General features: G+C 44.3%; 1 protein-coding gene across 1 annotated transcript in view; it reads right to left on the minus strand.

Moving 5' to 3' along the window:
- Nucleotides 1-12,436, minus strand: part of DNAH11 (dynein axonemal heavy chain 11) — a 319,324-nt gene that overhangs the window by 233,664 nt on the left and 73,224 nt on the right. Inside the window, exon 29 of the mRNA XM_075557332.1 lies at nucleotides 408-560. Coding sequence (XP_075413447.1) covers nucleotides 408-560 — 153 coding nt within the window. The remainder of the gene's footprint in view (nucleotides 1-407; nucleotides 561-12,436) is intronic.

Below are 12,436 nucleotides of genomic sequence, written 5' to 3' on the forward strand. Positions count from 1 at the left end.
TGACTGCTAGCTGCTGCTTTCTCCAGCCCTTCCCAGCACCCTCTCACAGGCGTGACAACAGAGCGTTCTACGTAACAGGCTCAGCCACTGGGCTGCAGCTGCCACTAATTCTGGGGTCCACTCAATCAAACAGTGACAGCTCCTTCTGCCTAGTTTAACTTTTAGCATCTCGAAGACCTGGGTCAGTGCCAAAGCCAAGTGAACAGAAAATGGGACTCTTGGCACAAGAGCTCTCTGACATATTGGATTCTAGGTAAACAGGAATCTTACAAAGCAAAAGCAACCAGAGCCTGACCTGACACACGCTTTTACTTGATTTGAAAACTATATGTATATATATATACATACACACACACACACAATAACAATCTTCTTCAAGGACAGAAAACGCCATTCTCAAACCGTACATGGCCTGTGCATTCTTGTGCGCCTTGGAATGAGACATATTCCTTTTCCTTGCTGTACATTCCAACTGCTCTGTGCGCTGGTACTTCATGCTGATGGTCTTCAAACTGCAGATCCGCGACGCTGTCGAAGAGTTTGGCAAGGTGGCGCGTTACCTAGGGCACACCAATTCAATGAGATAAAGTCACTTCTCGCTGTAGATACTTTCTGGGGCTCTAGGGATGGTGGCATATGAATTTATAAAATGTTCTTTGTAGAATTATTGCATTGCCTCTAAGTGTTTTCCCTCAAAATGGATCACTTTTCAAATTCCAGAATTTGAGATGACCTTGATGGAGAAGTGGCAAGGGGCTCTGGTATGCTCATCACTTTTTGGACGGTGAATGTTTATCATACGTTCACCCAGTTCCCTGTGTTCTGCTAGGTGATTGTAGGCTTGCCATATTCCCATGGATAATCATCCTCCCGGAAATTTTCTTAACAGTTTTATTGACATGTAATTCACATATAATACAGTTCAATATTTTAAATATATTAGAAAGAGTTGTGCAGTCACTATAATCAATTTTAGAACATTTTCTTCCTTGTACTTATTATTAGCTCCTCATTTCTTCCCCTACCCACCCCCATAAGCCCAAGAAACTATTAAACCAGTTACTGTCTCTATAGATTTACCTCTATGAGGATTTCATGTAGAGAAAAAAACATATAAAAACCAACAAACACAGTACCCATAACAAAATAAAACACAGGAAAACCTCAGTTGAAAAGATAACAGAAAATAATAAAAACTACAACAAATCAGAGTGGGTCAAAAGAGAAAACAAATAAGGCATTTGATTGTAACCTAACTACATCTGCATTAGTTCCCTTTCCAGGGCACTTCATCTGAGAGTAAGGCAATTCACATCCCTGACCCATGGCCAGAGGGGATTCACCTAGATTTTATTACTTACACTTCTGGATCACAGAGTCTCACGTGCTTCTTCCCGGTTGACTTAGCTGACACCTCTTTGATGGCTGCTTGTTTTAAGACAAACCTTTTAATACTCCAGACACTATTCTTTCTCATAGTGGGGCACCATCTGCTTCTTCACCATATGTTGATATATTATCCTTAACTTTCTTAACTTTATGATCTCTTCATGATGGCAGGCATGGGGTAGGGCCATGCCATAAGAACCCATTGTTCTTATGTTCTCATTAGATTAGTGCTTAATTAAGTGTGAGCTCAAAATCATTCATGTATTTAAGGTCCAGTTCAGAGACACCATTTTCTTGGGGAACATTATAATTCATCCTCACGGGGCAGATGGTAATTCTATTGACAGTTTCATTGATTTAACCAATGTTATAGAATTTCAAATACCATTTAGAGAAGGAAAATATCCATGCTTGCGTAGGACAGATTTTTAGACCAAAATACATTCAGATCTGTACAGATAAAAAACTCAAGTCATTGGACAGGGCTGGAGATAGGGCAAAACTCTCAATAACAAGCATTCACAAAAGCAGAGCCATATGCCTGCTAGACTAAGAGATACCATAAAATAGCGAATATATGATAGTCTGTTGGAATTTCCCAGTCAAGTTCTTTACAAAAAAACCAGGTTTGCATTGTTAATCTATGCTTATTAAAAGCTTTGCTAAAATAACTAGCAATTAAAAACATAATCTTACCCTCTTATTGGGTCTTGCTTTGATAAGACATGAGCCCCCACAATAATCCTGTTACATAAGGAAGGGAAACTGGATTTCCCAGTTTTTATCAATATAGAAATTAAAGCTAATATATTAGAGGCGACTTTTCCTAGGCAGATACATAACTGAAAGTCAGTGACAGGTGGATTTCGAACCTGCAGCTCCAGGGCATATCTACAAGCTTGAGTTGTTCTGCTCTTTCTCATCTCACCTTCCAAGGACTAAATGTATGACAGGAATCCCCAAGATGCAGTGCACTGCACTCCACCAACCTTCCAGCAAACTCCACAAAACCAGAAGCAAAGCTGAGGGATGAAGCATTTGCATTCACTCCGGAACCCTTGATAAATTACGTCAGCACACACAATGGTACGCCTCCCTATCTAGCAGACTTGCGCAAATCTTGGCCAGAAGCAAAGGAGAAGAGGACATGCTTTCGGTAGGTAGAGGCCCACCCGAAGAAGAAGAGAGAGAGGCCATCCTTTACCAAGACTACAGACGGTGGCCAGAGGAAGCATCTGCCGCTGGGAGAAACATTCCCTTTTTAACCAAGGCAAAACAAAAAGCAGGCGTCCTCTAGACGTCGACTCACGCCCGCCCTGCATGGATCAGCGTAGAAATTCTCTTTATGGAGTTTTGTGTCGGAGCTTTCAACAGGGGATCAGCAGGTCTGCCTTCGCTCCCCACACATTGCACACATTACAATGGCTGGTAATCAGGAGACGATATGTGGTATCTACGGCCAGCTTAGGGGAACTTTCTCTGCTTACACATTCTTTCTTGACATGCAGTGCAGCTGAACTAGAACTAAGGTGACAACTGCTCCTAGAGTTGATTTCTGAGAAAAGTAGACTAATGGCAGAAACAATGGTGACCTGCCCAAATTTCCTGCCTGGTAAGACAATGTCAACATGGCTAAGGAATTTACTTCCTCCCGAAAACCCACTACTGGCCAGTCAGTCTCAACTCTGAACAACTCTACCGAAGGTTTTCACGACGGGAGCAGACAGCTTCACCTTTCTTCCACAGAGCGCTGGTGGGCTTGAATGTCTCACCTCGCAGGCAGCTGCACAATGTTGATTCCACAGAACCACCAGGGATCCTTAGCAACTCTTTTGGGGAGATTTCATCTGTGATGCTTTTAGTTTTGCTGAATTTGCAGTTTCAGTATTAAAGAAAATCACAGCAAGAACCCTTCTGAGTTTGAAATAGAGATGTCGAGCCTCTCGCTTTCTTTAAACAGAGAGGGGTAGCAGACTAATCATTGTCTGGCTTTTCATATTCTCCTCCATCCTGTACATTACCCCAAAGGCATTCATCGCAGAAAGTACTCCAATAATCTAGCTATTCACCGGCACTGCTCAAGTGGCCAGGAAGGGCACCGATGTTGAATGGCTTCCACTGCGTTAACAGGCCTAGATAATATTCAGATGAAAAGCGGCAGTGTAAATGAGACCACAGCCACCATCCACCCTCACACATTATTGCTCTGGCGAGAAAATGGCTTCAAAAAGAGCTTCTGGTTCTACAGTCAGTCAGTCAGTGCTCAGAAGAGGCAAACCCGGGGCTGGGAGTTCTCCCATCACTTAGACACTGCGTGTCTGAAGTCACATGTTGTCACATTCCTTTTTCTATTTAAAACTCCTGATGAAAAAAATGGCCTATTTTTAATTGAATATGGAACCCTGCTGCCCTCTGAACGATTTCATTCCTAAGTGGTTCTCTTTGTATGCGTTAACATGAAATTAAAAGTCCTTTGTGAGCTATTTGGATATAGTTTTATTTGATCGCTCAGAGGGATGTTAAACACTAACACCTCGTCGTCTTGTTAAGTGCTGCCTAGTCAATGTCAACACAGTGCCACCATGTGCCAGAGCAGAAGCCACCCATGGGCTAGAGCAGAAGCCACCCATGTGCCAGAGCACAATCCACCCACGTGCCAGAGTACAATCCACCCATGTGCCAGAGCACAATCCACCCACGTGCTAGAGCACAATCCACCATGTGCCAGAGCACAATCCAACCACGTGCCAGAGCACAATCCAACCACGTGCCAGAGCACAATCAACCCATGTGCCAGAGCACAATCCACCCATGTGCCAGAGCAGAAGCCAACCATGTGCCAGAGCACAATCCACCCATGTCCTAGCACACAATCCACCCAAGTGCTAGAGCACAATGCACCCACTTGCTGCTGGAGCACAATCCACCCATGTGCCAGAGCACAATCCACCCATGTCCTAGAGCACAATCCACACATGTCCTAGAGCACAATCCACCCATGTGCTAGAGCACAATCCACACATGTCCTAGAGCACAATCCACCCATGTGCTAGAGCACAATCCACCCATGTCCTAGAGCACAATCCACACATGTCCCAGAGCACAATCCACCCATGTCCTAGAGCACAATCCACCCATGTCCTAGAGCACAATCCACACATGTCCTAGAGCACAATCCACCCATGTGCTAGAGCACAATCCACACATGTCCTAGAGCACAATCCACCCATGTGCTAGAGCACAATCCACCCATGTGCCAGAGCACAATCCACCCATGCGCTACAGCAGAAGCCACCCATGTGCTGGAGCACAATCCACCCATGTGCCGGAGCACAATCCACCCATGTGCTGGAGCAGAAGCCACCCATGTGCCAGAGCACAATCCACCCATGTGCCAGAGCACAATCCACCCACGTGCCAGAGCACAATCCACCCATGTGCTAGAGCACAATCCACCCATGTGCTAGAGCAGAAGCCACCCATGTGCTGGAGCAGAAGCCACCCATGTCCTGGAGCACAATCCACCCATGTGCCAGAGCACAATCCACCCATGTGCCAGAGCACAATCCACCCATGTGCCAGAGCACAATCCACCCATGTGCTACAGCACAATCCACCCATGTGCCGGAGCACAATCCACCCATGTGCTGGAGCACAATCCACCCATGTCCTGGAGCAGAAGCCACCCATGTCCTAGAGCACAATCCACCCATGTGCCAGAACACAATCCACCCACGTGCTAGAGCACAATCCACCCACGTGCTAGAGCACAATCCACCCATGTGCAGAGCAGAAGCCACAAAGGGGGTTTTCTAGGCTGCAATCTTTTAGAGAGCAGATTGCCAATTCTTTCTCCCGTGGAGTCATTGGTGGCTTTGAACCATCCACCAACAGCTGCATGCTCAACTGTTGGACCACCAGGGCCCCTGAACATGAAACACACCTTTCTTTCCGATTCCTCCTTCAGGACCTCTCCCTCTCCTTCTTATTTCTCTGTCAGGGCTGAGGAAGGATCCAAATGCTTCTGATCAGTTTTAACGAGCGCATCACTTCAGATTTTAAGTTTATACAAGTTAGCCATGAAAACGCAAAAACCACTGCCTCCATTTACAATAACTTAGGGATGTCCACCCACTAGTGAGAAGACTTTGAAAACGGCTCTTCAAGCTAAAAGCAGGTCAAGTGTCCTAACAATCGATGAAGATAATTAGGATTATGCCATGAATTTTTAAATTTTTCATTAAAATATTTCAAACTTCTTCCAACAGTTGCAAATTTTTCATTGAAATATTAAAAATTTTCTTCCATTGACTGTATACCAAACTTACTGCCATTGAGGTGATCCCGACTCTAATGGTACTAGAGGACCGAGTAGAGCTGCCCCATGAGTTTCTGGCCTTGTAAATTGTTAAGTCAGTAAAAAGCCTTCTCTCTCCCTTATGAAGCAGTTGGTGGTTTTGAACTACTGGCTTTGCAGTTAGCAGCCCGAAATGTAATCCATTATACAACTGGGCTCCTTATTTGGTTGTATATGTACAGGGAAATTTAAAAAAAAGTAGTAAAACTAATATTTACTCACTCAACTCACTGCTATTGAGTCAATGCCAACTCATAGAGATCCCTATAGGGTAGGGTAGAACTTGACCCTGTGGGTGTCCGAGACCCTAATTCTCAACAAGAATTCCTAGCTCTTTCTCCCCAGGAGCAGCTGGTGGTTTTGAACTGCTGACCTTGCAGACTGAAGCCCAACCACTATTGTACCAGGGGCTCCTGCAGTTGTTTAGTGTACTGTCATTAATAACAGAGATATTCAGAATTAAAATATCTCATCTCCTTGTAGAAGACATAGCACAAGAGTACTTTGAACAATGCCCGAGGTGCCTTGGAAGAAAGGCTTGAAGATCCACTTCGGAAACATCGGTTCTTGAAAACCCTCTTTATGTGGCTCTGCTCTGAGAATGAGTCCCCCACGTCTAAGAGCCAACTGGAGGACAACTGTGCTGTATTTCTATTTCTGGGTCAGCTTCCAACATTTCATATTTTAACCTTGCAATGTCATGCACAACCGAGAACTTCTTTATTGTGAAGGCCTTTTGCCAACGCCATTTTCTCTGGGACACTTTTTTTTTATATAATTCTTTTTTTAATAACCACAACCACGCCTCATCTAACTTGATATCCATAATTTTACTAAATTCCTCTAACTTCTTGTCTTCTATACCATTATTTGTTTTTATGCTAGATTTACATTTTAACTGCTGACATTTTTTTACTGTTCCGTTTTCTTCCTGCCCTTTTGTCCTTGCTGCTTAGTTCCTGTGGTGAAGTGATATAACGTGGCATGGTTCTTCTATCTCCTATCAAATGCCTTGGTGGGAGCATGCAAATAAGGTATAAAGGTCTCGAAGGAGGGGATTGGCCGGTTTCACCTTCCCTCTGGGCATAACAGGAGCGATCTCACAAACAGTAAGCGAGAAACCCATGACTAGGAGAGGAGGAGCCATGCTGGTCGGGATTCCTGTGTGGAGAAGGAAGTGGCCATGGGGGGCAGCAGAGACCACGAGCCAGACAGCTCCTGGTCCACAGGACGAGTCCGTCTAAGTGCCTGTGGGCATGCGGATGGCTGGAAGCATGGGGTGCCTTTCTGAAACTTATCAGCACTGGAGGAGCTTTGAAACACTTGTGAAGCCAGGCAGTGGCCCAGGGGTGACATACCGAAAGGCTGAGAACCAGAGAGATGTGCTTGCTGGGCGGCTGAGAAGAGGTGCTAGGGACAAAAGGACTTGTCCTTCCTTAATGGCTTCGGATTCTGACTTGTGGTAACCTGTCAACTTCCCTAAAATAACCCCCATAATCACACTGTCTGGGGGAACACTGCAATGGATCATTGAGCCTAGGTTGGTAAAGGGTCAGGAGCTTGGTGAGTCGTGTCAGAATAGGGCAGAGAAAGCTGGAGGAGGCGGGCAGGTCTGCCTGTGCCCCACAGGAACCATCCTATGTGGAGGGCAGGTGCGGAGCCGTAAGGGGTCATGGCACTCATGCCGTTTCGGCATTTCTTCTGTCAGTTAGTTCTGTAAAATGCCAGGTGGTTTCATTACTGCGAGAGAAGGCAGCAATTCAATGACACACTTCGCTGTTGGTGCATGAATGGAATACTAGTCTACAGACTTGGAAAGCTGTGATCCAATTGGTCACTGATCATGATGCATATTGTTATTTTACATGGCGGTTTCTGAATCAAGATCATTGATATTATACAATGACAGTTAATATACCGGGAGATCTGAAATCTGTACCATGGTTTCAGTGGACTGGTGCTATGCAACCAAACTTTGCTAACTAAAATTCATTGATATTGGAATTATACCCAGCAAGACTTCTTGGGTAAAACCTTCCATTTCCCTACCTCTAAATGAAGTAGAAAACATTGACTCATCTAAATAATTATTTAAAATGCAAATTAACAGTCATCAACTAATCTGCTACTTAGACCATAGCAACTGTTCATGTAGAAAACGAAGGGAATAAAGATGCTATCATAAAATTTATAATTATATTCTCAAGTCTTAATACCCGATCTTTGCCTATTCCTAATTTCATCTTTGTCCATCTCGTTAATGTACTGCTATTGATTAACAGAAATTAACTGATTAACCCAAAGGCCTAGCATGGGGCTGCTCAGGAAAGGTCAGTGGTTGGAACTCATCAGCCACCACACCCTAGAAAGAGGAGGCAGGCTGAGAAACCCTACAGCGCACTTCTACTGCGTCCTACAGGACCACTATGGTGCAGAATTGACTCGACCACAGAGCGCTGTCTGGTTCAAGAGGAAAAGCAGTCAGGCGCATCTCTCTGTCCTTCTGTGCCCATCTTGGCCCCTGAATGCCAGACACCTTTCGGAGGGCTTAGGAGCCTTGCTGGTGCAGTGGGTGACACACCAGCCATTTTGAGGGAGAAAGACGAGGCTTTCTGTGTTCAGAAAGAGTTCCAGTCTTGGAAACCTGCAGAGCCCATCCCACTGGTCATGTGGAGCTCTGAGAGTTGGAATGGGCTCAACAGCAAGGGAGTTGTTGTTTTTAATGCATTTGAACAGATTTAAGTATTTTACCCAGCTTTTAGAGTGTAAATGGCCACAGCTGGGAGCCCTACCTATTTATTTTACTCAAACAGCACTTACATTAAGTGACACAAAACCCCGGCTACAACCAGGTACTTTTAGATGCCAGAATCAGCCATACAACACCTAGTTGACACGACTCACTCCACACTGTTTTTCGTGGCTTAATTTTGGAGTCTCAGTTTTAGCAGTACAGTAATATTTTTCTTTCAAACCTACACTGAAACAATGCGGATTTTGTAGTGTAGTGTGTAAATTAGTGGTGGGGAGAATTCAAATGGAGGAGGGGCGCTACAATAGAATTCTAAGCAATTGCAATATATATCTGAGTGGAAAAAAGCACATATTTATCATTTGATGCATAATGAACCTTATGTCAACTGTTTTGAAAGGATAATCCCAGTTTGATATCAAATCTATGAAATATTTATTTTTTAAAATTAGACTATTTCCTTGTCACACACCTGAATTCTCTAGTTATTAGGCAACCTCTGGCTACCCTTTTAAAATATGAAATATTCCTAAATTCTCCCACTTTGTAGTTTCTGTGACAAATGACACACTTGGTAGCTGCTTCTAGTCCCCCTTGCTCTGCTGAAGACGAAGAGTCAATGGGGCAATCAGAGTCAAGAGGTCAAATCCCGGAGCACTGTTCTCTGGTTCCTTTTTCCCCACTGCATCTACAGCCTCAGTCAAACTCAGCTTGACTTCTCATGCATGCTGACCGCGCACAGGCTGTGCCTCTCCTGTCGGGGCAGCCCTGCTGGTGCATACGCACGACTGCTAATGCATGGCTGTGACGCCATGGGTTCCAACGCCCCGCCACTCTCTGAGAGAAACCAAGGCAGTCCACTCTGGCAGAGATTCCAACAAGCTCCCTCTGCCATCGTGTAAATACTGACTCATAGCCACGCTCCAGGACGGACAGGGTAGGACTGCCCCCGTGAGTTTTAAAGGCTCTATTTACAGGAGTAGAAAGCCCCATCTTTCTCCCAAGTTCGTCTGGTGGTTTTGAACCCAATGTGTAACCACCCTGCCACCAAGTTTCCTGGTTTGGAAACTACCTGGGGGTTCTCCACTCGACCTCCTGGGTTAGCGTGAGCCAGAATCCGCTCACTATGGTATTTATAAAGCAGTTTGACTCGATGGCAGTGAGTGAGTATATATAGATAGATACAGACATAGATAGAGATAATGTATGACACGTTTATGTATGTAGAGTAGAACCCCAGAGTTTGACGCTAAACTGTTCTAGAAGGAGCGTCAAGATAAGATTCAGTCAAGTCTGAATCAATTTTTTCCCGGAGAAATTACTGAAAACAGATTAATCCATTCTCAACCACCAAGTTTTTACCCTAACCTTGCCTTTTTATACAAAACACCACACAGAAATTTCAAAGTAAATACGTTCAGAGTGAAATAATATAATTTAACTAAGAAACACAAATTTAAAATGCTTTTTAACAACTACAGTATGGCCCATACCTTGAGACTGATGAGGATCTGGATCTGTGGACACAGATGTGGAGAGGAGGGATGGAGAGGGAGTCAGTGTTTGGAAGGGGAATCCCGTTTTTTCCTTTTGCCCTTTAGTAGGACCTGGCTGGCTTTTTCTAAAAAAGAAGAATCTGTCTAATATGGTCTGCTATTGAGTATCCTTGACTGTTTTCTAGAAGGATTTACTGACTTATCACCAATAGTATCGATAACACGGTTAGCCAGTTCCTAGTCATGATGATTCTTTCAAAAAAAAACTCTTTCTTAGGACCCATGTTTTTCATCTAAAAACAGTACCAAACACCACAAAAACTAAGAAAATGATAGCAAAACGCTTGTAACACAGCCACAAAAGGTTTACACAACGGGCACTAACAACGCCAACTGACGCCAAGTGACCGAAACACAAACTGCTTTTGTTTACAAGAATCACATGTGTTGGGTCAGAGTCTGAGGTTTTGTTGGAGCCCCGATGCAAAATGTTCTTGACATTTTGTGTCAAAATCCAATTATGCGGAGTACTGACGCGGTTGAGTGCTGGGGTTCTACTGTATATATAATATGCATATGTGTGTGGTACATATGGTGTATGTATGTGTATGTATGTGTGTGTGGTACACACACACACACACACACACTTTTACCAGGAGCCCTGGTGGCACTGTTAGGTAAGTGCTAGACTGCTGGGGCAATTCAAATCCACCATCCGCCTCTGAGGGAGAAAGTGGAATCAGCTTCAGATAAATACCTACAGTTTCAGAAACCCTCTAGAGCAGGGGTTCTCAACCTTCCTAATGCCGCTATCCTTTCATACACTTCCTCATGTTGTGGTGACCGCCCCCCCAACCATAAAGTTAGTTTTGTTGCTACTTCAGAACTGTCATTTTGCTACTTTCATGAATCAGGCAACCCCTGTGAGAGAGCTATTCGCCCCCCAGGTTGAGACCGCTGTTCTGGAGGATGTATGACTCAGAAGAGACTTGATGGCAATGCCTGTGCCAGCGCAGGCCAGGGTGGACTGTAAGTCATCCTTGAGCTCCATTATCTACTCAAACGCTCCCACCCATCATGAGGTTCAAGGGCACACTAGTATACAGAAACATGCTAGACTTTGGGGAATGGGGGGTCCAATAAAGGCCCCCTGTAGATCCAGCAGTGCTTTTTCTCACCTCATTAAACCCACCGCTCACAAATACCATTCTGAATGCCAATATGCACAGTGTATTATAGGTGTCCTTTGAGTACCATCTGTCCACCACTGCAATTCAGGAGATTTCTCCAAGGCCAAGTTGGCAGATCTCCTTTTATGTAGAATTTGTGCTTGGGCCCTTGAAGGGCATTTCTGATTGAGACTGGAAGGCCTGTTCTCTGGTGGCCTAGATTGCACACTATGCTACTTCCTGCTCTCCCAAAGACTACAGCCCTGGACATGCACAGGGCAGCGGTTTTCTGTCACCCTGCAGGGTCACCACGAGTCAGAAGGGACTCAACGGCACAATGGCAGTGAGTCTGGGGTTTGCTAAGTGCACATATTCCTGGTGGAATGCTGGAAAAGGCATCGTCCACTGCAATAGCAGAGGCTATATACCAGAAACACACAATTTAGTTAGCTGGAAATTCAAACTATAACAGCCCTCTCCCATGCCATAAAAATTTCTTGTATGCTTAATTTCTTCTAATAGTAGGGCAAATAAAAACAAAACCAAATGAAATTCATCTTCATCTAGTTTATTTAACCTGACATAACCAAAGTGTTATTTCTGCTTATAATTAAACTAAAAATTAATGAATTGTTCTACATTTTCCTCTGTACTCAGTCTTTGAAGCTAGGTGTGTGTTTTATATTCACAGCCTATCTCAGTTTGTATTTTTCATCAGAAATATTTCCTCTGGATTCAGATTTCATGGAATATCCAAAAGGTGGAACCAAGCACCAGCTTTTAGATTTAACTTCAAATCCATTCACATTGATTGAACTAAAGGACTCGTTGCTTTAGACACAGCATTTCGGATGCTCACTAGCCCTTGTGCCTTCTGGCTACCATTACGTGGCCACAGAGCTCCATCATGGACAAGCTTCCCTGACGACTACATATGGAGTGAGGGAAGAGAAAAGGTGACAACTCTGCTAGGAAAGAAACAATTAAAAGTCTCCCAAGTCACCGGGAATTCATGTCTAAAATATGTTGACTACACACACACACCCTCAAACTCATAGTCATCAAGTCAATTTCAACACATAGCAACCATATGGGACAAGGTAGATCTGCCCTTGTGTGTTTCTGAGGCTGTATGGGAGCAAAAAACCTGAGCTTCCTCCCTAGGAGCAGCTGGTGGGTTTGAACTGCGGACCTAACTCATATCCCGCTATGCCACCAGGTCTCCTTGATAGAGGGAGCGAAACCAAAATACTAGACATATATCAAAATTTAA

This window comes from Tenrec ecaudatus, chromosome 9 (assembly GCF_050624435.1).
Source record: "Tenrec ecaudatus isolate mTenEca1 chromosome 9, mTenEca1.hap1, whole genome shotgun sequence".
Taxonomy (NCBI): Eukaryota; Metazoa; Chordata; class Mammalia; order Afrosoricida; family Tenrecidae; genus Tenrec; species Tenrec ecaudatus.